The sequence below is a fragment of the Myzus persicae genome, unplaced genomic scaffold, assembly GCF_001856785.1.
Source record: "Myzus persicae strain clone G006 unplaced genomic scaffold, MPER_G0061.0, whole genome shotgun sequence".
Taxonomy (NCBI): Eukaryota; Metazoa; Arthropoda; class Insecta; order Hemiptera; family Aphididae; genus Myzus; species Myzus persicae.
Genome location: NW_019100925.1, coordinates 261,632 through 288,008, shown reverse-complemented (window position 1 = coordinate 288,008; position 26,377 = coordinate 261,632). Strand labels below are relative to the sequence as shown.

At 32.4% G+C, this 26,377-nt stretch overlaps 1 protein-coding gene across 3 annotated transcripts; it reads right to left on the bottom strand.

Moving 5' to 3' along the window:
* Positions 1-134: 134 nt before the first annotated feature.
* On the bottom strand, positions 135-25,483 carry LOC111026846 (serine/threonine-protein phosphatase 4 regulatory subunit 1-like). Of its 3 annotated transcripts, XM_022304995.1 has the most exons (15): positions 25,414-25,483; positions 20,805-20,961; positions 12,379-12,488; positions 12,134-12,273; positions 11,932-12,078; positions 10,408-10,578; positions 10,023-10,318; positions 5,834-5,935; positions 4,719-4,827; positions 4,572-4,659; positions 4,217-4,503; positions 3,995-4,156; positions 808-1,029; positions 460-736; positions 135-402 (listed from the first exon to the last, which is right to left on the bottom strand). In XM_022304995.1, the coding sequence occupies exons 1-15, from the start codon at positions 25,481-25,483 to the stop codon at positions 269-271; spliced, it is 2,472 nt and encodes an 823-aa protein (XP_022160687.1). In that variant the 3' UTR covers positions 135-268. The 3 variants fall into 3 exon arrangements, with proteins under 3 accessions (XP_022160687.1, XP_022160688.1, XP_022160689.1); XM_022304996.1 differs by lacking the exons at positions 20,805-20,961; positions 25,414-25,483 and adding an exon at positions 16,765-17,198; XM_022304997.1 differs by lacking the exons at positions 20,805-20,961; positions 25,414-25,483 and adding an exon at positions 12,588-12,697.
* Between the last annotated feature and the right edge of the window lie 894 nt (positions 25,484-26,377).

The window sequence follows — 26,377 nt, the reverse complement described above, 5'->3', positions numbered from 1 at the left end:
AGATTGGCTAACAATAAAAACATTAAAATAGTATATTGAAAAAATAAAATGTTATTCATCTGAATATATATATATATATCTCAATTAATATTATAATAATAACAATAAAAATAATAATAAATATTTTTTATAAATAATAATCTTATTAAGTTTATTTTTCATATGCATTATTGTGGCACAGCCATTTTTGGATAAAATTTATTGTGAATAACTGTTGCTGTAAAATTAAAAGTATATAAAAGTGGTCGCACATGTAAATTAATATTAACTAATTGGCACTGATACCAAAGCCCCGATTGCTATCAGCAAAGTAACGAACATCTCTGTCCTCATCTCTTCTTAATCTTGTCAAGGTTTCAGTAAGTACATTATGTTGTGGGTTTTGTAAATCCATAAACACCGCTGAAATAATATATATAAAATTAGTTTTCCAAATATATTTCTTTTTGTTACACTTACAGTTGTTAGCAACTTGTGTATAGAGAGTCTTGGCTACCATCAATCGAACATTTGGTACACGGTCAGAACCCAAGTTTAGCAAACAAGGCATTAACTCGTTATTAAAATCTATCGTAGATAGACATCGATCACCGTAGTTCAATATGTATGAGCATATTTGGGCAAACATTTGACGTCTACTCCACAAGTCTGCTCGTCCAAAACGTGTAACTAGTTCATTCAACATCAATCGTTTTAGACTAAGATTTTTATTAAGTACCACCAATAATTCAGGAACCTAGAAACAGAAATACAGTCAACTAATTTGGTCTTTAAAATTGTTTAAATGTTAAAATTTTTTATAATTACCAGCGACAAAGCAGACTGACGCACAGATGATATTCTGTCCATGAGTAAGGACAAACACACCTCGTGTATATGATGGTACATATCAAGCGGCGTAAATAAGTGTAAAGACTCGGCTAATTGTTCGCAGAAGTTTTGTCGAAAACGCCAGTTCCATTCATAATCAGTTTTCAAAAATCGGCACATCATAGGTGCCAAATCACTACGTACAGTCACTGATAACATCTAACATAATACAGTATAAATATTAATAATTTTCTTTCGTTTAGCAGTATCCATTTATAAAATTGAGAAAAAATGTTGATAAATAATTGCAAGATAATTTTTATATAGTTAACTCACATATTTTAACATTATAATAATTATACGTTTAATATTCATCAACAGTATAATCAGATAAAGTTTAGGTTGAGGTTCATCACTAAGGTATCAGATGAAACACGGACCATAAGTTTTTCATCATTTTATAAGTTAAAAATAATTATAGATTAGAATTGTGAACATATAAAAACAACTGATCTTTAGCAATTAAAATATTTATTACAGAAATAGTTTAGAAAGTATTCATCCCACTAAGGTATTACAAGAAACAGACCCTATAATTTTTGTCAGATTTAATAAATATTTGTAATAAATCAATTTTTTCTTCAGGAAACAAATACAGTAGAGTCTCTAATCCGGACAATCTATATTTCGTACTCTTAAGTACTCATGTTTATGTGTATATTCGGTAATACCCATGATTACATGTAGATTGTGTTTTAATATTTTTTCAAGTGAGTTTAGTCTTATAAGTTTGTATTGATATATGTACATATATAATACATTTATCACAATAATAAAAATGATGATGTGTAATGTAAAATTGTAAATCAATAAATTTTGAAGTTGTATAAATACATACGGTGTTTTTTGTTTATATTTAATAGTCAGTTTAAAAGAACGTCATTCCGTTTAATCCGGATAGTCTGGTCCCATCTAGTCCGGATTAGCGAGACTACTGTAAATAAAAGTAGTAAAAAATATAAATTTATTTAAGTCAGATATAATTTAGGTTGTGGTGCATCACTCGGGTGTCAGATGAAACACGGACCATAAGTTTTTCATCATATTTAAAAGATATTTTGGTATATCAACATTCAACATGGTATTAAAAATTATTCATTTTAATTACATCAGATATAATTTAGGTTAAGGTGCATCACTCGGGTATCAGATGAAACACGGACCATACATTTATCATCATATTTAAAAGATATTTTGTAATAAATACATTTTTTCATCATAAGACAAATAAATAAATGTGGTAGAAAATATTTATCAGATTCAAGTTAGGTAGAAGTTCATCACTCAGGTGTCAGATGAAACATGGACCATAAGTTTTTCATCATATTTAAAAGATATTTTGGTATACCAACATGGTATTAAAAATTATTCATTTTAATTACATCAGATATAATTTAGGTTGAGGTGCATCACTCGGGTATCAGATGAAACACGGACCATACATTTATCATCATATTTAAAAGATATTTTGTAATAAATACATTTTTTCATCATAAGACAAATAAATAAATGTGGTAGAAAATATTTATCAGATTCAAGTTAGGTAGAAGTTCATCACTCAGGTATCAGATGAAACACGGACCATAAGTTTTTCATCATATCAAAAATTAAATATAAGAATTGTGACTAATTAAAATAACATGACCTTTCAGTTTTCAAATATTCAACTCTATAATTGTTTGGAGAAAAGTCATTACCGTGGTGAATCGGATGATGCAATATTTTAATTTTATATAATATACTATGCATAGTTATTCATTTTTAAATCTACATAAATTATCAAGTTTTGAGAAAATATTTTATAAGGAAATTTTAAAAGAAACATTGTAGAAGACACTATTTTGCAGAATTATTTGCTAAGTTTATACATTTTTAATTTTGTATTTTAAAGCAAAATATTGTCCAATGTTTCTATACATAAAAAAGTAGTATCTTAACAGTACTTGTCTAGAGTACCACGTCATTGAATAAGTCAGTGTAATGTATATGTTAATTTGAATTCAATGAGAAATATCATTATGAACAAAAAACAATTCCGAGTGAAGACATTTTGTACGCCACCAATATTACTAAATATATGGTATGATATATTGATATTGCTATAGAGATATTTATTCTACAATAAGTCATACTGTAGGTTGATTTAAAGTTGCCCTAAGATAATTGCATTTGGAAATCCATTGTGTACAAAATATAATTAAAAATTTGAGAAAGAAACGAAGGTGACAAACAGTGAACAACGTCAGCCAATACCCGTTCTTACTCACACTCAGTCAATTATCTTAATACCTGCTGTGTAGTAATGTAGCCATACCCCTAAGCACAAGTCGGCCGCTGACTATATTTTTTTAGCTTAAGGGTTCAGGCACCCACAAATAATTTTCTTAGTTCGAACTTAAATCAAAGAGGCCCTCAGGGTTCGTAACTCGCATCATTTAAGCTTAAAAATACTGATAACCAGTGCTCAAAAGTTCATACATTTATATGTTTATATTTGAAATGTATGAAAACATGCTAAGTGAGGTACAAATTCATCTCATAATAATAGTAAAACAATTATTAAGTTTAATTGTGCATACTTTGAGTGTTTTAACATAAGATAGATTTTCTGAATTATTAGAGCAAAATTAATTCACAATAACTTAATTTGGACTATCGCTTATGTTTATTTTTATTCTTGTATTACTACTTTAATAGTTTTAGGCAATTACCATAAATCATGATAATATTAAGTCATACAAAATTTATTTTTAATTGTTGTACTGCTCATTTTTCAAGTCTATAGTTATAGATTTAAGGTAAATATAAAAGCATATTTCAGAAACTTTTAGTACATATTTTGCCAGTTTTTTTGTATATTAATGGATGTTTGACGTATTTTTTAGTACATGAACTAATTGCCCAGCTTATACAACCAATAAATTATTTGACAAACATTTTTTCCAAAAAAAATATTCTGCTCAAATATGAAATTAAAATTATTTGTACATAAAGTACACAACAGTAAATAACTTAAAAATTAAGAAAGTACAAAAAAATTGTGAAAAAATATTAATGTATGGTGATAGATATCAAATTGTTTGAAACAACCAATATTCCACCTACCTTCCAACATTATTTTTACCTTGAGAAAAGCTGCAAAATTGTCTATAGCACCAGACCGTACTTCATCCAAATCCAATACAAGAGACTCAAATATTGGTAAGAGATCTCTGGACGTAGCTTCTTCACCAATGTAAATAGCCAATTTATGTATATAAGATGCAGCCTTTCTTCGAACTTTCCACTAAAATTTAAAATTAATATTATGATTTGAAATTACTGAACAAACTTACAATCAACATACAGATCTGTGTGAAGCTAAAACATAGTAAGTATGTCGGAGCAATGGCCAGTGAGTAGGACCTATAGTAACAAGCACGGCGGGTAACATACATGCACATTGAGATGCAAGATCACTGTCATCAAATGCACCAGCCATGTCAGCATAATGATCAAGTAGTAATGTAGGTACAACTAGATCACGGCCATTGTGTTCAGTAGTTGAAGGTTTAGAATCTCCATTATTACTTTCCTCTAAAATCGGTTTTACTTCAAACTCGGATTTTTTCATTTCAGTGCAATTTAAATTAGCTAAAAAAAAAAAAAAATTGTTTAAAATAAATACAATCCTAACAGTTCATAAAAGTTAGGCAACTTACAATTGTTATTCATTGGCACATACCATAACTTATTTGGTATCATGGTTTGAAGTCGTTCAACTTCAGATTCCCTATCATCACAATCATTCTGCAAGTAAAAATAAGTTTAGCAAAAGTATTGAATAACAAGAAAATATTAGTATTTACTTCAAAACTAAAAGATGATTTTGTATCACAGATGGGTTCTCTCCAATATGCAAAAGTGCTATATAATTCTTCAGATTCAGTCTTAACATTATAATCAGCAACCCAAAATCTAAAAAATAAAATATTATATATTAGTTAAAACAAAATTATAACTTATAATGTTGGTTTCGATTCAGTTATTGTTAATAGAAATTAAGTAATAGTGAATAATATTAATTTAGTATTAAGACAAATCTATTAGAAAATTTTCATAAGTTTATCAATTAGAGTACCAAAACAAGCAAATAAGCTAAAATTCATAACTAATTAATTAAATATAATGAGAATCAATTTTTTTCAATATAATTTTAATGTATCAATATGGTTTCAATTCACCTTTCATGGCTGAAAAGTAATTGTGAATAATATTGATATAAAATTTAGTATAAGCCTATTAGAAAACTTGCACTACCTAATTATTAAGGTACCAAGACAAGCAAAAAGGCTAAATGCATAATCAAGTAATTAAAAATAAAATGTTAAATTAATATCCATTAAATATATCGATATGGTTTCAATTCACCTTTCATGGATGAAAAGTAATTGTGAATAATAGCGATTCAATATTTAGTATAAGCCTATTAGAAAACTTGCACTACCTTATCATTCAGGTACCAAGACAAGCAAAAAGGCTAAATGCATAATCAAGTAATTAAAAATAAAATGTTAAATTAATTTTCATTAAATATATCGATATGGTTTCAATTCACCTTTCATGGATGAAAAGTAATTGTGAATAATAGCGATTCAATATTTACTCTAAGCCTATTAGAAAACTTGTATTACCCAAACATTGAGGTACCAAGACAAGCAAATTGGCTACAATTCTAAACTAAGTACTTAAATATTAGGTTATTCCCTTTTAATATTATAATTTTTTATTGATAAAATGTAATAGAGAATTAATATTCTGTAAAATTTAGAAAACCTCCATTCCCTGAATGAAAGTATAAATAGTAATATGCATTAAAATAAGATGTTAAACCATATCAAGTTTTTAAGAATATAAATAATAGATATCAAAAAGCAACTACTATAATCATACTACATAAAATATATAAATCTTAATTTATTACTTATTATCATTTTTCATTGTTGTTTCATTTGACCAGGGTTTTTCTCGATCCATCAACAATTCTGTAGCTTTAAAATATTCTTGACTTGTTTGACATTTCATACTAGAAATTTATTGTAAATTAGAGAATATTATTAAACACAAAAAGATATCCAACAGTGTATATAGAGGTGTATTTAAAAGATTTAGGCTTTAAGAAACAGGCAGTGAATAGAATATACAAATATGCGATGTATAAACTATGTTCACAATAAGAAATATACTCAGTGGCGACCAGTTTTTGATTGGGCTGCAGCCAGGCAACACCCGTTTGTCATCTCTACCCAGTCCATTATCTGAATACTTGCCATGTAGTATTGCCACTCCCATGCGCACAAGGCGGCCACCGAATAAATGTTTTCGTATTGTGAACAAAGAATAGTGGGTTTGAATGTTAATGAAAATTTAATCCCAGCAGATAAAAATTGTAATTTATGAAATATTGTGATTTGTGAAAGCATTCAAGCCAAAGTTAAAAATATCATTTAAATTTAAATGATAAAAATGATTAAGTGAAGAAATAAAATAATAGTTAAAACTTAGAACACAAAATGACATAAAATAAAACATGCTAGATAAATGTTTGAATCTATACTCTATTCAGAATAAGAACAGACCAACATTGCTTATCGCTAATATCTTTCATACTATAAATAAGCTTTCGACATTACTAAGCCCCTGGCAGCAGATTCATTAATTGCTGGTAATGATAATAAAGAATAATTGTGAGCTGTTATCCATCTGCTGCTGAGACGGCAGCAACAGTTGGTTATTACGAGTAGGACAAACATGTTGGGTCTTAGTGGGGATGATACGTGAACAATGACAAGTTTTCGTTCATCGGTTGGTCATTATTATTCTGAATAGGCTATAATTGTTAGTTAAAATAATAGTATATCATAATATGAACCATCAATGTGCTTTGAAAGATTATTTTATCTAACACAATATATTTAACCAAATATGTGTATTTATCCCCAACCTGGACTATGAAAACACCCTACCCTCATTAGTTGTCCTATTAATAAACAACGGCGGTCAGAAAAATATGTTCTCAACCTCTGAATTAAGCACACTCGCATACAAATATTCAAGGTTGGAATAACATCTGGTGCAACATTGTCACTTAAAGATAATTTATTGGACAGAAAAAGTGTATACATTTGAAAATAAAAATAATAGTTTGGTCACTGAAGTAAGTACTTTCTGATGTAGCCATTTTTAATTGAACAAATAGTTTTATTGTTAAGTTATAAGTGCTGTAACTTATGACATTACATAAATAAAAAAATTAAATAAAATGGCTGAACATTTTGCAACACTTTTTTGATTTTAGTTTTTAAAAACCAATACATTTAATATTAACATATTATAGACTATTATTTAAGGTAGGTATCACATAAAATGGATTTACGCAGGTCAAGATTACACACACAGAGCTTATCCATAAGTGTTATTTTTATAATACATTTACCCACTGCCAATTGTATACTGCTGTCTAATGTTTATATTTACATGTTTAATAAGTTCAATAAATATTATATACGCACAACATTCAATCATAAGTGACCAATATTCAAATGTTAAAATAGTCGGATGAGAGCCATGACCAAAAATATTTGTACAGTTGATATTATGGCTAATGCCTAAGGTTAGTTAAGATCCAGAACATAAGAAAAAGTATATTTAACTGGGCTGATGTAAATGGTTCTAAAAGTGTTGCATCCTACAGAAATCAATATGAACAAAAGTGATGTTGTTTTTAGGACAAAGTTGAGCATAGGACATTTATTGTTGTCTTATAATATTATAATCTATAAATGGTAATAATTTTTGAAATCAATTTTAAACACTATTTTGTTGCAAAATCACTTTATAATTAATATTAAATAACTCTCAGTAAAATAAAAAACCTAAAAATAGTTAGAACCTCTTATTTTGGAAGTAGCATATTATTAAAAATACATCAAATATTTGAGGAAATAATAAAATTAAAAAAATATTTTATATTATTTATTCATGTTTTACTATTTAGATAAGAATAAAAAAAATTGAGAATGCCCTATGTTATATATGGCTTCCATAATTACAGTTAGTAGCATATTTTGGTAGATGTCAATGCATTTTTACCATAATTTTTCATAGGGCTGTTCGATTATTTTGATTAATCAAAATTTACTCCTATTAATCGATTTAATCGATTATTTTACGCATAAAAAAAAAAACGATTAATCGTAATATTGATTAATTGGTTATTAATCGATTAATCGAATATCGGATAAATCGATTAATCGAATATCGGATATTAATCGAATATCGACTAATCTTCATTTCGATTAATAAAATTGTTTATTTGAAATATACAAGAATAAATTAATAAACTATTTTTATAGCCATTTCCTGCCGTTCCTGATATTGGTTATTTTTGTATCTTCTATTATGATTTATCAATGATTTGAAATAGACGACGTTATATAAAATTAAAATGGTGCTATATTTAGCCTTTAGCCATCAAAAAAACATTTTATTTATATTTGATCTGTTATCACTTATCTGTACTGGGTCTGGGTTTATTACTTTGTTAGTAATTACTAATTACTAATACTAATTACTAATTAGTATTAGTGTATTAGTGTATTACTATTACACATTTACACCACGGGCCACGGCCACTCGCCACTCACCATTCGCGCGACCGTTCTCTCTTTAGTTTACTCTCGTTTAGTCAAAGCCCTTTGGTATTTTCTAACCTAACCAGCATTCGACCTCCGGCTTAAGCGGTTCAAATTTAAATGTAATCTTGTATTCTTGTCTGTCTAGAATAAATCTTATGTCCTTGAAACATAGAAAGCTAACTTACGCCTTAATTAAGAAATGTACTTTTTTAATATTGGTACAAGAACAATTTGTGGAAGTATTAATTACACAAAATCTGAAGAATCTTTATGGATGCTTAGAATGCTTAGAATCAGTAGGCCAGTATAGTAAGTCGACAAGATCTAATAAAAATAATAAAATCATATTCTTTTCAATGTATTTTTGCAAAATTTAGTTTTTTAAGTAGTAACTCTTGATTATTATTTAATAGTGCTAAGTGCTAACTGCTAATACTTTCAAAAGCTTTTATAGTTTTATTTTTATGTCATAAATCTATTAATCAAATCAGGATATTTTAGTACTTTATATTCGGTTATGACTCAAGACTTAATAAAATTGCACTGTTAACTTATTAATAAATTAATTACTCAATTACTTCTTGATTAAATTATAAATTGATTGTTGCAATTAATCGATTAATCGTTAATTCAATTAATCGATTAATCGTTAAATCGATTAATCGGTTAATCGCGATTCCGATTAATCGGTTAATCGCAATTCCGATTAATCAGTTAATCGCGATTCTGATTAATCCGTTGATTAATCATTTTTCAATTAATCGATTTTTTCAATTAATTGTGCATGATCATAATCGATTCCCCCCAAAAATAATCGAACAGCCCTAATTTTTCACCCCAGCTGGCTGTTTTTCGTATCTTTTCTCTGATGTCCAAGGGGTTATATTGAACATGCTCTAACAGGTACATATTATTTTTACGACCCGCGAGTTATATTGCAACTGTCGGCTTGGTGATGGGTTCTCAATCCAAGTAGGGTAATATACACACAACATATTTTAAACATATTTATGAAAATGGGAAAAAGGAATTTAAGACAATTAAAACTTGATTGTGCACCGTTAAATATGAATATACATTTTAAAGTCTGAATAGAATAGATAAAACATAAGTAGTTTAGAATATAATAACAAAAATTAATTCTTTATATATTTCTATAATATTGTGTTGTAATATATTCAAAACTAAAATTATCATTTAACCACTCCATGCACTCAATACATACCTGAAATATATTCCATATATGAAGTGGTTATAACCAACGGGTAGTTGAATCAGATGAATTTGGATAATTAACCATCACTATGTTTCAGATATGAAACATGGACCATGGATAACACCATTCATCATATTCAAATTTATAATTTACTAACAGTATTGTTTTAATGTACTGAAAACCAGATGGGGACTTTTCTAAAGCCAGGAATAGAGCTATGCATATGTGTATAAATTATTTAAATTTAAAATTGAACTTACGTAATATAATGTAAATCATCAGTGAAATTGCTGACCATCATCAGAATTAAAGTGCGTGTAGTAACCAATGATGTAACAGCAGGACTTGCATATGTGGTAATCAATGGACCTAAGTTTTCTAAAGCTGTCTGCCGCACAAATTTACAACTGTCACTAAGTAATCGTCCAGCTGCATCAGTTATAGGCCCTCGTCTTAAAGCATCATCACAGCATACCGATAATGGAGTAATAATGTCAGCACATGTTTTCCGAATAGTGCCCACACGATCATTACACATCTCAAAATAACGAGGCAACTATATATATATATAAAAAAAAAAATAAAGGTAATTAAAAACACAAAAAAGAGTTTAGAATGATCAAACCAAAAAACTATATAGCTTACCAATACTTTAGTTTTATGGTCCATATCCAATGCATGGCCAAGTTCAGGAAAACTTAATAAAGCAGCGAGTCTGACGTAAATACAATCACTATGGCTTTTGTTGATTAAGAATGGCAACACAGTTTTGCACAGCACATTGTCATTTATTCTAAGGACAATTTTTCCTACTAACTGATAAAAAAAAAAAAAAAAAAAAAATGTAGTATAGCCTTAAATAGATTTTGTTTTAAATTTAAAATAATTTATAATGAAAATATATCTTTATATAAATGTGAACAAAGTAATAATAATTCTGAACAAAAAAAGATATAGATTGTAGAAATTGCAGCGCTCATACAAAGCTGGCTGTGATACGATATTAATTGAATTTAAAATGAAAACCAGAACGTGTCACAACCACTTTGACGAGAACCATAATTCCTCAGTTATCAATGAAATGAATGTGGCTCCATGAAGAAATCTCAACTCGTAACGCTCATCAAAGCTGGCTGTGATATGACTCAATATATCAACATTTCACAGTAACTTTGTGAGCATCTCAAGCCAATGAGTTGTTGATTTGAAGACTACGATTAGCCGCCAAAATTGTCAAAAACGGCTGTGATATGAATATTAATATCAACACGTCACATCCGATTTGACCATTTGGACGCCTTCGAATTATTATCATACTGCAATAGTCAATACATTTTTGTTTATTATATTAGTGTTTACTCTGGTAATAATTTAATTGTAAATAAGACAAATATTGTAACTTACAAATAAAAATAAGTTTTTAATGCTAACACATACATACATAGTAACACTTTATTTTATATTACTAATATAAAAGAGCTGCAATTTATTTTTTGATTAAGACTAAGATTAAGAATTAAACAATAAATACTACTACATAATCATATTCATTTTTTTGATTATTACTATTCATAGGCTTCTCTACAGAATTTATAAGTCCATATCAACAATGCATATTTATATAAAAATTAAAAATATAAACTAAAAATGTGTATAAATTATTTTAAACAATGTTAATGAATTAAAATTGTAAACACAAACAATACAATTCAAATACTAATCGTCGAAGATATTTATGGCCGATCAGTCGATTATACCACACACATCGGCTCATCAAAGTGGCTGTGATATGAACAGTAAAAAAAAACACTTCACATCCATTTTGACGGCCAATGTTGGGCATTAGGTAGATTTGAAACGGTTGACCAGTATCGATCCGGTGCTCATCAAAGCTGGCTGTGATAGTCAAAGAAAATGAACACTCTACGACAGCCCGCTTTGACGGCAACAGATCGACTCCAAAGGCAAACAAATTTGCTGTCGTTTAAAATCGATGCAACATGAAAGACAAGATAGTGAGATGATCTTAAATATACCACATCTCACTACCCATGTCTTTCAACAGGCAACGATCACATTTTCAAAACATCATTTTTCTTAAAATATAACTTTAAATTTAAGTATTTTGTTTGTACAGATATAAAAAAAGAAAGAATCACAATTATTTACCGTAACAATATTATTTTGTACATGGAGATCATCTGTGGAATTGGCTGCTAATATAAGTGCTGGACACACAATGTCTTCAACAGTCTTGTTGTTGATCACACCTTTACTTATAATGTAAGTGAGAACCATCTGAGCTCGCATTATTACCTATTCCAAGAAAAATATTATAATAATATAATTTTAAGAGGTTATATTAATGTACCTGTTCTGCTGGGTCAGATAATGCTTTGATAATAGCTGGGAGTAAGAAAGAATGTATGTAAGGTCTGAGGTTCTCGTGTTGGTGAAAAACCGTGCATAAATAACCAACAGTACTGACCGTGTCGAACCGCATCAACTTGTCTGGAATAATATATTAGGTTTATTTGTTTAAACAATTTTAATTTGAAATTGAGTAGATATATTTCAAAAACATAAAACACCTAAAATACTTATAAAATAAAATACCTTCGTCTTTGGTCATCTTTTCTATCACAGTGAGTATGTCTGGAATCATTTCTAAATGATCCTTTATCACAAATTTCATACAGCATGATATATATTTTGGTGTGGTATTCCTGTAAACAAACAATTATGAAATAATTATGATTTAAAAAAAAAACATTAAAAAAGTAGCTTCATGAAATCATAAGTTATTATATACAAATGAGTCATACAGAAATTAGTCACTGCAATTTCTTGATTATAAATTCAAATTTGTCATGTGTCAAATGCAGCTTAATTAGGTAATGTTTCAATGAAGACATAATCAACCATTCAAGTAATTCTAAAAATTAATTTTTCAAATTAAAACTTCATAGAAGTATTTGAATCTAAACTTTCAAAATAATTTCAATGTATAATATACACCTAGGTTTCAGGTGAGAGTATCATATTATACCCGCATTATATTTATATGGAATTCTACAATTTTACATTGAAATTACTCTTTAAAATATTAAATCGTTGATACATATACTTAAATAAAAACAGGCATTATATTATACCCAATACTTAATATTTGAATAATCAGTGTTCACAAATTGAAAACAGTCAAAATTGATTCCAAAAATATTATTTTAATAATAAACGTAGTTTAAATACCTACCTAATATTTTTTAAATTTATTTTTATTTTTATTAGAGAATATACAATCTATACCCAAAGGAATAATAAGAATATGTGCTACATTATATTTTTAAAAAAACATGAATAGGGTGAGGGAAGAAACCATCCAGTGATCGCACTTCTTTTTGCTTAAATATATGTGACACTATATATATTTTTTTTTCGTTACCTATTCATTAAGATGTCTGCACCAGTTTATAAAATATATATAAACATATAGGTCCCAAGTTCACAATATCAGAATATGTGCATAACAATAACAATAAAAATTTTATTTGAGTCAAAATTGTTTTATTTTTAAATACCTATAGTTTTATGTAATTAATTTTTTTTTTTTTTTTATTAGCTATTAGTATACAACTATGAATATGTAATTAATTATTTAAGATAATTGGTTGAAAATTTGTAGGGAAAATTATCAAACCTAAAATTCATACCACTTGCATGAAATCAATCATTTTGGAAGTTATAAATATTTTATTCATTTAAATTTTAAAATGTAGAGATACTTATTCTATTAGGTAACTAGGTATGTAAAATATAATTTATGTTCGTAAATATAAGGTATTGAATTAAAAAGTAAGAAACGATAACTTAAAGTAATAAATAAGTTCTTAATAATTTGATTCTTCTACTTTGTTTCACTCTCAAAACTGTTAACATAAGCAAATAAAATGTTATGAATTGAGAAAACGACAATTTTAAATTTTGGTTTACTTCCAGATAAATTTGAATTAATAAAAAACAACGAAGAGCATTTGTTTACATATAAAAGAAATGTAAAATATGAAACATGTCAATTTCAAAACGGATATTTCAAAACTCCTTCCAACATTATGATCAATCGGGGCGGAAATACATTTTCGATTCCGTTGTTAACGCGTCATTTCAACCGGTGGGCGTTGTTGATGGCCAAACTATAAAATGAGTAATGACGTATGGTCGATATAAATAAAATACATGTTACGTATGAAAATGAAAATGTTTGAAATGAGAAACGAGTAACGACGAACACCGATTGATAAAATATGAATCATCGGTAAACATTAACGACACCCCATGTGTTAGGGTCAAAACCACAATACTATTAATATTTTTATCGATCGGAAATCGGAATAGGACGATATTTTCATCAATATCACATCTTAAATAATAACCAGGGAAATTAGTACGTAGTCCGATCATTTTAACACAGCCTAACGTATAAGAAATTAAATGTATTTTTAAGAATAAGTTTTAAAAAACAGTAGGTATTTATCAATTTAACAGGCTCATACTAAGCGTCACATTAGTTTTGAGTTATAATGGGAAAAGTCCAAGGAAGTGTAAAAATGTTTTTGACAAAGTATAGATACAAATAATTAAAAAGAAAACTAAAGCTATTTAAAATGTTTAAATATTATATCGACCGGATTATTCACCATGAATATTTTTGGGTATATGAAGACCAGGAGGGATCCGCGAGTGAAAGGGAAAAAATATAATAATATAATGTCACGGCGGCAGCGTTTACATTTTTAGGGTGTGGTGGGCGTTCTAAACATAATAATAAAAACAACGCGTAGAAACAGGGGTTGAGATATGTAATGTGTGTGTGCGGTACGTTCCCGATCGTAACAATTCTCTCTCACGTCGACTACAACACACACTCAGTCCAAACGTACGCAGCACACACACGCACAGGACTACCAACCAACCCGCACTGGAAAAGGGGAAAGCGAGCCCGCGAGTGCAACGCGGTGCACATTTGAACCGAATTACATCAACAAAAGGGCAGCACTTCGCCGGTGATTATTCCACCATAAACCCATGCTGGGAGACGAAGGAGGGGCATAAGAGGACGTGCCGCCGACGGGTCGGTTCAAGGTCAACGGCTCTAAATTAAACGCAGACGATAGGAGTATAGGATGATTATTATTTCCAAGTCATCGCCGGAGACGTGCCTCTGCCGCGTAAAGATATTAGTTTAAACGGAAAAATCGTGCACGTGGTTTATTTATTTTATGTAATAATAATTGATCATCAGCTAACGTAGATGACAATGCTGTCATTGTATGTGAGTATTGTGTGATAAAAAAAATGTTAAGGCACACACGACGTTATTTGACGAGTGCGTATATACTACATAATGTCCGTAGACTGTCTACACGCGCGTCGTCTAAGCGTCGACCACACACGCACGATTTTCAAGTTCAAAATCGCAGCACTATTCATGCTTGCGCACGGCCGTTAGAGATATTGGCGATTGTGATATCTGCTGCGCGCGCATATTGTCGAAAATAAAATGCTTCCACCGTAAAACTGTTATAGCTTTGTAGTAATAAATACGTAGTGGTAGTACTCGCATTTACGAGTACGGAACAAGACGACGACGATAAACTGTCTGTCCGTCCGTCCGTCTTTATGACCAAAATATATAAGGGATGGTTTCAGAGGTCAAATAAACGGGTACGGATGATAATGATGATGATGATGACGACTATAATAATAATAAAGTCGTCGGGCGTTGTCGTAAAACGTCCCCGTCGATAATAATAGTAGTCGGTAGTCACTATTCACTACCGGCGGGATGACACTGACACACGGAATAACCGCGCGATCGATAGTTATTTTTCTCCCTCCAATAGCACGTCGCCACCGTTGCCACTGGTCCCCGCCACCGACAACCCAAACGTACTACTACAACCATGACCACACGAGGCCGTCGTACTGTCGTAGTACACGAGCTTTCAGCGTGGGCAACTCTCCGCGGTAACCACCTAACGTGAACGGACGGCAATATAGTTTTCGATCGACACCGACCAAGTGGCTGGTAGATTCTCTAAGAATTACGGACATATTTTTGAGTTTTATTTTTCTCTAAAATTATTATTATTTTTTAAATGTGTTGCTGGCTAAGCAAACCACGTGGTGAGACGACGATGTTTTTCGCTTCGGACGCAATCCGAGTGACAGTGGCGACGCCGCGGAACACTGCAGGAATGTTGTGTGCGAGTACGACTGGCCATCTGCGCGGCGCGCCAAGAGGATAAAAATGTTTTGTTTCAAAAAATAACGCGCGCGCCGCAAGCAACATACTTCCGGCGGCAGCTGCGGTAGTCTGAGCATTCGGACGATTTTCCATCCGGTTCTCGCGCGACACACGTATAATATAATTGTTTTCCCCTCAAACTGTGGCGGTAAGCGATGAAAAGGTCAAATCCGTCTGCGGCCACAGCGTGTAACACATGTGTGCGAGTTAGTCCCCCTCCACATCACTATTTTCATGTGTGCAACGAGCACGCACGCACATGCATACACATTACACACACACACGCACATAAATACGGCGATTCATTCATGAGGACAAACGATGAGGTGCGTTTTAGAAGGGGTCAGGAACGCCGCCGCCGCCTCCTCCGTTTGGTTACTGGCTACAGCTCACCGTCACAACAAACGAGCGGGTTCATTGTCGGCTGGTCGGGTTAGTTACTGCGTAGAAAAAAGTTAACAGTCACTCGGCCGCATCGTATACCAACAACACACACGTCCCGGCCGAACACCGTGATGGAAATGACTGGAACGTAATGGAATTGCTATACGAAAGCCTCGTGTGCGGATGTAACCGTATCGCGAAATTACACTACTATATAGAAAGACACAAAGCCGGGAACCGAGAGTGGGGCGAGGAGAAAAACGCGGGAAACACGATGCCCGAAGTATGTGAATAAAAAGTCGACTCCTTACCTTGCCGGACACGGCCGTGTTGATTATCGCGCGATCACCCATCGCCCTCTGCAACTGGTCCTGAAGCAAGTTCATCTGAGTAAGGAAAATCGAAATAACGATACACACGAAACAGACCGATATCTTTAACAGTACCAGGCAGTACGGATAATAATTTAACAATTTGATAAAACGAAACATTTTTTTTTTGAACTAAATATATGACCAAAAACTGATTATAGTAAATACACTCAAGACTTATCGGTGTAAAACACGCGTGTACCGCAGCACACGGCGGTTTAGATCGCGCGCGCGCGCGCAGAGAAAGCGAAAAGGCGGCGCAACGAAACGGCACACACACACGGTCCGCGCGGACGGCACACACTACACTACAACTGCGACGCTATATGGCGGTGGTCGTGTGAACAACGAAGGCCGGCGGCGGCGGAGCGTACCGCCAGAAAGAGAAATGAGAAAGCGACCGACGCACACACACTCGCAGTGGAATGCGCGCACGCTCACGTGAACGTGTACAAATAAAAAAAAACTGTGCGACGCTACTATGGCCGGTCGTACTTGTGCGTGCGTGAGCTCGGCGGCAGTTACGGGGGGGAAAGAAAAAAACCGAACCGAACCAAACTAAACGAAATAAAAATATAAACGGGGACCGGGTCCAGTGGGACCAACGACGGGTATCCGGTGCGACCGCAGTGCCGCCAACGTGCGACGGACGGGAGGCGACGATTTAGTGCGCATGCGCAAGAGAGAGACCGGCGAATACGTAACCGAGTATCTAACGTCAAAATAAACACCGGTCGCGTACGCGGGGCGGGGCCGCCCTTTTCAGCCGGTCAATGATAAACGGCGTGCGTGCAAAAACGCCCGGAAAAATAAGGGCGGCCGTCGCCCAACGCGCTTTCTCCGCCGTGGAACGCTTTCGGCGGCACGCGTGCGGGGGAAATCGATTATTGGCACGCGCCGACCGTGAAGAACACACCACGGACGGGATGCGCGCGTCTGCGTTCATCGGAGGGACTCGCGCGCTGGTAGGTAGTCGTGTTTTCCCCGTCCGGCCCAGCGACAAATCATTCGTGCGCGCCAAAGCTGATCCTCTACTCTTTCATATTACTATCGTCCGTACTACTATAGTGTGTACGACACACGCCGCTCGTACGCATAGTAAAGACGCACCACCACACGGTCGACTCGCGGGGTTTTTTCATTCATTTAATTTTGTATGTTATTTTATTTATATTTTTTATCAACGTCGTTCTCACACGGTCGTCGTCCGTCGTTTTGGTCAGGTCGGTTCTTTTAATCAGAGTACGTTTAAACTAATCACGCACGCGGGGCTTTTGCGTGTATAGAACGTGCGGCGCCTCGTTTTGGCAGATTTCCAAAATCAGACAACGACGCATTTTTAATTTTTATTCGTTACGAATCAAAAATGCATTCAACGCCAGCGCGTGTCGCCGAGAAACTAAAATTTAAATATTTAAAAAAACCTCATGTTTGCAAAATGTTATGGGTATTATATTATTATAGTAACCATTATATAAAAATTAATATCGCATATTCATAATAACAATAATGGTTTTGAGCAGTACAATACATCAATCGTTAATGATTCAAACTTAATAATTTAAGTAATGATTATACTAGAGTTGATTGACCAATCAGTTAACGACGATGCGAATATTACTGTGCAATTCTTTTTTTTTTATCAAAGAATCATGAGTAAAATAACGAGAATAATCGTACAAATCACGTATCTAAAATAATACTAGTAAAAGTAGGTACAATAAACACAATAATAATTATTTTTAAAACATAAAATACCCAGTTTATAAGGAAACTGATGATTCTTCATTAATACTTGAAATAAAGTACACACGTTTAAAAAACAAAATTCAGTTTAAAATAAAAAAAGAATTTAAATAAATAAAAATACACATTTTCCTTTGTTTGGAGGGTTTACCATTGATGATTGGATTTTTTTATAAACAAAATAGATTGACAAAAGTAAAAACAAAAAAAAGTATCTCCAAAATATTTTGAAACAAACATAACTAGCAGGTAGTATTTTATTTGAAAGATATTATATGCTGTTTTAAAAATATTTATTTGCATCAAAAATATTTTGTAAAATGTATCACAAATTCACAAAGCATATTACAGTGCTGTTTTTGTTTAGCAAAATTTCAATGACAGGTTAAGAAACTTGAGAATGATTTACTAAGTTGACCCTCAAGTACGCAAAATAAATTAGTCTGTAAACAATACCTGGAGTTATTGGAAGACTATATTCGAGATTCTTAAACTAAGCTACTTGACTCCAAAAATATTTGGAACAAGGATTAAAAAAAAAAACATTAAAATCCGGATTCAACAACCAGTTATTGGCTTTAAGATAATGAATAGGCGCGATTTTATTATTTTATATGTATTATTTTTCAAACGGTGTTTTTTTTTTTTTTGCAATATTATATACACAAGTTCCTGTATTTGACTGTTGAATTTATTTATTTAAACAAACAAAAAATAATAATAATAACAATATATATTAGCAATCGCCGAATACCTAAAAAATGCGTTTATTTTGTGTCCGCCATGAAGTCGCCAATTTAAACAATAGTTATTTTTAAAAGGAAAAATAAGTTCATTACAGACTCTGCAGAAATTTTATTTCTGTTTAGCTGTTATGCTATGACGTATTGACCTACTTTATTTATATGCCAAATGATGCGAAGACTACTGACACACTAGTCAAACAAAGTTTATAATTCCCCGAATTCGTTCTTCGCACCTGCATGGTCAACACCAATCATCACGATACGTAATAATATATGTAATAAATTTATATATGCTTGGTACTAGTTATATATTCTTACTGATATGTACATAATATACGAGTATGACTGTACTAGTGTACACCAACCAATTATTATACTAAGCCGTTTTAGTATACTAGTTAGCATACTATGTTATTGCCAATGTTAACTCAATAGTTTTAATAGAATTAATTTTAGAAACACTACCATTAACATATTATTTACCATAACCCACTATTACATTTTACCCTGCATTAGTTGGATTCAAAATTTCAAAAAATGTCTTATAATTGAGATATGTGCTTGATATTTGGATCAAATAAAACAAATATGAATGGGAAAAAATAACGCTGTTTAAAATATTTTTATATGAATGTCGTTTCATTTAAAAACTAAATATAATAGTTTTAAAATAGGTCTTTCGAATAATTTAATTTTATTGTTTTAAATCGTAATGTAGCGGACGTTAAATGTGCAAAGGAATAAAGCGGCAATAGTACCAGACAGGAAGTAAGAGTTGATGTGTCTAGCTATTTATAGAATGGCCAGGCACACACTGTTCAGTTCGAAATGAGGTACCATATGACCAACACACTCTGATCGTATAATTACAATATGCTAACAACCACATGCCATGGGAATTATTGCGAAGAAGTTAAATTTTAGATATGTATTAATCACAAGTGGAAATTTCGAATTTTTTTAATTAGCGAAATTTCTCATCCGACAGCGGGTCTCGGCCATTGGCAACGGGTAAAATTCTGCGATTTTATTTTAGCCCATTATAAAGGTATGGTATATTTGACTGTCTGGCAATAACAGTAGCCAGTTGGCACGAATAGTAGATTTTAAATTTAGACCACGGCTACAAAGACCCCCATGATTATTCTTCGTGTACAACTACTCAAAACTTCGCAGCAAATGGAAGAAAATGTCTAGAAACTACGTAATTGCATGAACGTGATGCAGCACGAGAGCAGAGAGGATACGATAGGGTCGAAAAAAAAGCAATATTTGTTTTTAACTCGAGGGGCGCAAACAGCTGCATTCTCGTGTACGTCTGGTTTCCAAGAATAGTAGCAACCCTCGATGAAAAAAAAGCCAGGTGGTTAGGAGGACTCACAGGACTAACCTCCTCCCCCCATCGGTCGCCCCGCCAATTTAATACATTCCAACGGTATACAGAGTGATCTCGATGTAAAGCCGTAGGTTGTGATAATTTGATGTTACCTGATTTCTTCAGCAGACGCGTTGTACATCTGCTTGACGGTTTCGCTGGGCATGTTATCACTGTGTTGGTTACCTGCGAGATCAAATATTTCCATAGACTCGTCTTCGCCGGCCCCGTCGCTATTCTGGATCATCAATCTCTCTATGCCAGCACCGACTGTAACGAAACAAACGGGCCAAATATAATACAAATGATAATATCCACAAATGTTCCTGTTTCCATTTTTTTAGTTAGAACATAAACGGTTGAGTTCGTCAAGAACTTCGTCTCGATACTCTAGATTTACCTAACAAACAATTGCATTTATTATTGTATTTTCTATTTTTATTATTTTTAACCCCCCGTATGCGTGATCACTGATCAGATGTACACAAACATACATCACACCACGTTTTGTGGACTCGATCAACGCAGCAGAGTTTGGGTGGTCAAACGAGTTTGCCGTGTGGTGATGAGCATGGCGCGCGGTGGAGCCAGACGACGAAGAGAGGCAGCCGGCTAGTCGAGCGACGTCTGCATGGTTCATTGATCGCCGAGGAAGCTACGAGCGCGCGCAATGCAACTACGGCGGCGGCGGCGCTTATACTCCGAAGACGCACAACCGCACCACGTGTCATTCACATGGGGCCGCCGCCGCCGCCTCGTCCAACCGTTGTCGCTAAGGGCGTCGTCGGCACTCAACAACGAACCCAAGAAGTTCGGGCCAAACACCAAAGGGGGAAAAATAATAACCCTATCCAAAATATTATCTTCCCACACACAATAATAAACACATATTTTCGGGGACGCATTCCTTTCGACCAATAATAGTAATAAAGTTATCGATAACACACACGCCACACCAACACCCCAAGCAAGGACCAGAAGCACAGCATCTAAGACGGCGGGTAAACAAGGGAAATGAATGCCAAGAATTTGTCCGACGGAAAACCGGTTTCGATTACTGTTAGTATATAAATATAATATTATGGTGTATGTAACAAATATACAACGCGGCAGTGGCGGCGATCGTCGATCCGTTGTGTGTCTCGTTTGTGTGTGCGACGTGCGTCGAGAATGGAGACCGAATCCGTCCAATCGGGGGGACGGCGTTATGCCTACTCGCACGAATCCCGCGATGTAAACAATGCTCGTCGGGCGTTATATATACATTTTTTTATGTTTGTATACACACGCTATAATATTATTATGGTCTCAAGCAACTATTTACACACTGCACGCATAAACATGAATAATATCAAACATTTGTTTTTTTTTTTATTTTTACATTTCCCCGTCTCAGAACAAGTCCAAAGTCCGGACTGTTTGAAGACAACATAAGCCTTGGATTAATGATTGAGAAAACGGTTTAAAGCAAAATCAAACACGTTACTACATGGCCCTCCTAGGACTCCCCCAAATAATTGTTAAAACAGGGATTTATAGAAGACGGCATTTTCTTATATATTAACTTTTTAACACAGCTAAGAGCAGCCCAGATACCTAGATTTTTCATCACATTAAAAATTATTATTGTTAATAATTTAAACGTAATTTACCATACTTAACAGAGTTATGATATTATATTATTTGTCTATAAAATAATTTGACATTTTCAACTGAATGAAGTATTTTTATATAAATAATATTTTAAAGAAAAAACTAAAGAATACATGCCAATAATCAACTATAAGTTATTTATATGAATGATAAAACATATATAATATTTAATAATTTAAAATTGAGATACATTTTTACGATAGGATGAGGATTAACTAATTTACTATCAAAATATTTTAAAATACAATATAATTATTATAATGCATATTTATTGTTTGTTTAGGCATAATATTTAAATGAAACATCCATCAAGTACATGCAGCAATATTTTTCTTGATTGTTTAATCTGACTTCTGTACTACCTTTATTTCTTTATTACGAGTTTTAAGTTATTTAACGAATAATACTACAAGAAATATTTCTAGTTTTTGTCTATAAGAAAATTTTTAATTCCCCTAGGCATGTTTTAAAAATGTATTGAAAAATTTTCCATAAATATTAAATGGAATCCTTTAAAAGCACATCTTTAAAGATAAAAAATATTGATAAAAACTTTAAAATATATTTGGAAAAAAATGGCTGGGAAAAGAACCGATAAAATGTGTCAGTGTATGAGTGTGGTGAATAATAGGGCTTACTATGATTCAATTATTCAGAATTGAACAAAAGATAATTTACGTCAGATAATTACTTCGCTTGAACATGGGAATTTAGGTAATGTACTAATTATAAGAAAAAAATACGATTCAAAATAATATAAAATATTTTTCCTATATTATATCATTGAACTTTGATTTGTTGTAAATGTAATATAGAACAATAAACACGTCAAACAAATTATTGTTACATTTAACAATCTGTTATATGCGGAATAATTAAAATCCAAATTATTTGTTCAGTAGAAAAATCTTTAGATTTATTCTTAGTCATAGGTACTTTGTAGAAATGTAGGATTCTAATTTTAACTTGTTTTAACTTTATTATAAAAACCTAAAAAGATGAACAAATTATGAAATAATCATTTAATTAATGTTGAAAACAATGGACTTATTACTTAGAAGTTACCTATGTATTAATATTACTTAAATTTTTATTCATCTACAACTACACTGGATCAAACTAATGTAAAAAACCACAAGCCTCTGAAAAATCTTGCCATTTCTATAAAAAATAATATGCAATATGTGATGGGACATATGAATTCAACATTTTTATAAATTATAAGAAACTATAAAAAAACCTGACTAAAACATACTAAAATTAACAGCATGCATTTTTTTTTATTATTATTTGATTTTATTATGCTTAATGTTAAGTTCTGAAAAAAATATAATCCTAGTATTTTCTATACACTCTAAAATGCTTACATAAATAGTTTATTATAAGTGATTCAAAAATATATACTTATAAGACAATTAATAGAGTGAATATTGAGTTTTGAACATTTTTATTATTTTGAGTTTTAAGCGTCTAACAATTAAATAAATAAGTAACAACAGCTTATTCATATTATAACAAACCGAGCTGACCACTGTTTGCAGCTAACGTATAGACATTACATAGTAACTACCACTTAAACAATTATTAAGATAACATGTAAATTGTATAAATCAGCCTTTAAAAGTGACGCGTACCTATGAACGTATTATTACATTTTATAAATTACACCCAAAAGCAGCTGATGCTGAAGATTTATTTAAATAAAAAAATTAAAACAGTATCATTTAAAAGTTTATAGTTAATCATTAATTTAAAATGTATAAATAATACAAATCCCTTGAACATATATACACATTACTCGACATAACTTGTTTTTAATATTTATGTTAGCCATTTCAGTGGCGTTAAAAACATTAGGTGTCAGGTGGTTAAGTATTAGTTTTTATTTATCTATTCTAAAACCATACAAGTAATCAAGTTCTTTAAATAAGAATCAAGTTTCCAAAAATTAAAAAGTACAATGTAGGTACCTAAGAACGTTCTATTAGGCATGTACCTACAATGTTTATAACTTAAGCTGAGTAAAATATATCTACTGCTTTCAACTATTCTTATCATTATGTAAGGTACTCAAATAGTACCTACTCAATAGGAGTATTTATTTACCAATATAATTAACATAATAATTAGTGCAAGCAAATGAGTTCTAAAATTAAACGACATAGGTACCTAAATAGAATGAAATAGTCTAGGAGAATATAATTTTTTAGTTCATAGGTAATGCTCTTAAAATAATCATTACCTACATTATATTAGACTAAATAAGAAATATTAAAGTAATCTTAATCAAGCACTATATGATTATAGATACCATTACAATTAGATATAAGTACATATTTTGTTGAGAATGCAAAAATGAACGGAATGTCGGAATGTAATGTTCACCACCATCCTATTTATGATATTATTTAAACGTAACTTTCATTAAGTAAACACCTAAATAGGTTTGTTTTTAAATAGTGTACTCAATATATAGGTATGTACCTCAGTACCCTAATATAAAAACATTTTCAATTAGGTAATAAGAAATATCGGAAACTTATAAAATGCAAAACATGTCTACTCTCCTACATGACTTGATATTTACTAAAGTACTGTGTTAGGGCTGTTGGGCTGTTTAAACTAATAAAATGTTATTTAAAATCTGGTTTTAAATCAAAAAAATATCAGTAGCTTTAATTAAAAATTACAATTTAATAAAAATGAATACCTAAATACTGATGTATTTAAAGTAGTCATACCTAATTAAATTGAATGAACAAAATAAGAACTGTAGGAGTGTCAGTATTAAATATAAAGTACTTAATTTACGCCCAAGTAATGAGAGTAGATTGAATACCTAATTAAATATATGATGTAGGTACATACTGTTTGAGCCAGAATGAGCATTAAAATTACCAAAACTGAACTGTTTATAACTGACACTTCCAATATGAAATGCTTAGGCGTGGGAACATAAGACACTGATTTTAAGCAAACTGTTTAAGTATCATCAGAGAATGGACAGACATGGTCGACCAAATAGGTGGCGACATAAGAGCAAGCACAAGGCACGGGACATGAATTTACCTTGGACAAATGATCCCAGGAACAGCGACCTCTTGTTCTCCTGGAAAACCATGGCAGCAGCGTGGTGCATATTGGGCGAGTGTGGGTGCGCACTGTGAAACTAAGTCCCGGATCAAATGGCAGGCCAATCTGGCGACCAAACCACCATGGACAGCGCGTCAAAACGTAACAGAGGCACTAATCGCCGTGGTCGTCACCAGTTGAAGCGGTCGCGGACGTGTGTAGGTAAATAAACGCAGCGAGTACGCGATCACGACCAGAGAAACGGCAACGGAATGATATATTTTCAACGATATTAAACAATGGGAGAAAAAAAAGGCATTGCAAAATACAATAAAAACTAAAATGAAAATACAAAAAAATTAGCGTGTTACAAACGATGCGTCGTACTATTATAACCGAAAACGTTTTACTACTATCACGACGACGACGATGACGGTATCGATTGTTGTTGGTGGTGGTGGCGGTGGCGGGGCATAGCGGAGCGGGCGAAATACTCCGTTGCAACTCTCAGTCGGCGGCCTCGAGGGGGGGATTTTTCGCGCGCGTGTAGTGCTTTCGACACACGCGTGACGATGGTCGTCGGGGCTTGTTCGCTGGTTGATTACGACGTCTCCTTCAGCGTTGACGCCACCACCTCTGTTCTCGTTCTCGCTTCGCTCGTGTCCGTCGAGTGCCAGAGACCGGAGTGCGTCTCGGTCGGTCGACCAGTACTCCGCGTGATGTGCAGTTTTGCGAAAAACAGACTCGGCGTGTGTGATGTCACCTACTCGATCTTACAATCTCGCCTTGTGCGGATGGCTGGTCCGGTCGAATGGAAGCAAAATATCCACTGAAACTAACTGAGTCAATAGAGGAAAAACTCCTACGATTTAATAAAATAGTAAAAAATTCGTAATTAATGAAAAAATAAAATTGTGTTGTTTCGTACACGCACTATCGGCTTACATGCCGCGCGCCATAG

Bases quoted from the DNA above. Each gene is read 5' to 3' on its own strand.
- LOC111026846 (XM_022304995.1), bottom strand. From the start codon at position 25,483: ATGCACCACGCTGCTGCCATGGTTTTCCAGGAGAACAAGAGGTCGCTG. The intron at 12,489-20,804 runs GTAACATCAAAT...GTTTGTTTACAG, and splicing joins GCGTCTGCTGAAGAAATCAG to GAATACCACACCAAAATATA. The intron at 12,079-12,133 runs GTACATTAATAT...TTCTTGGAATAG, and splicing joins TATCTGACCCAGCAGAACAG to GTAATAATGCGAGCTCAGAT.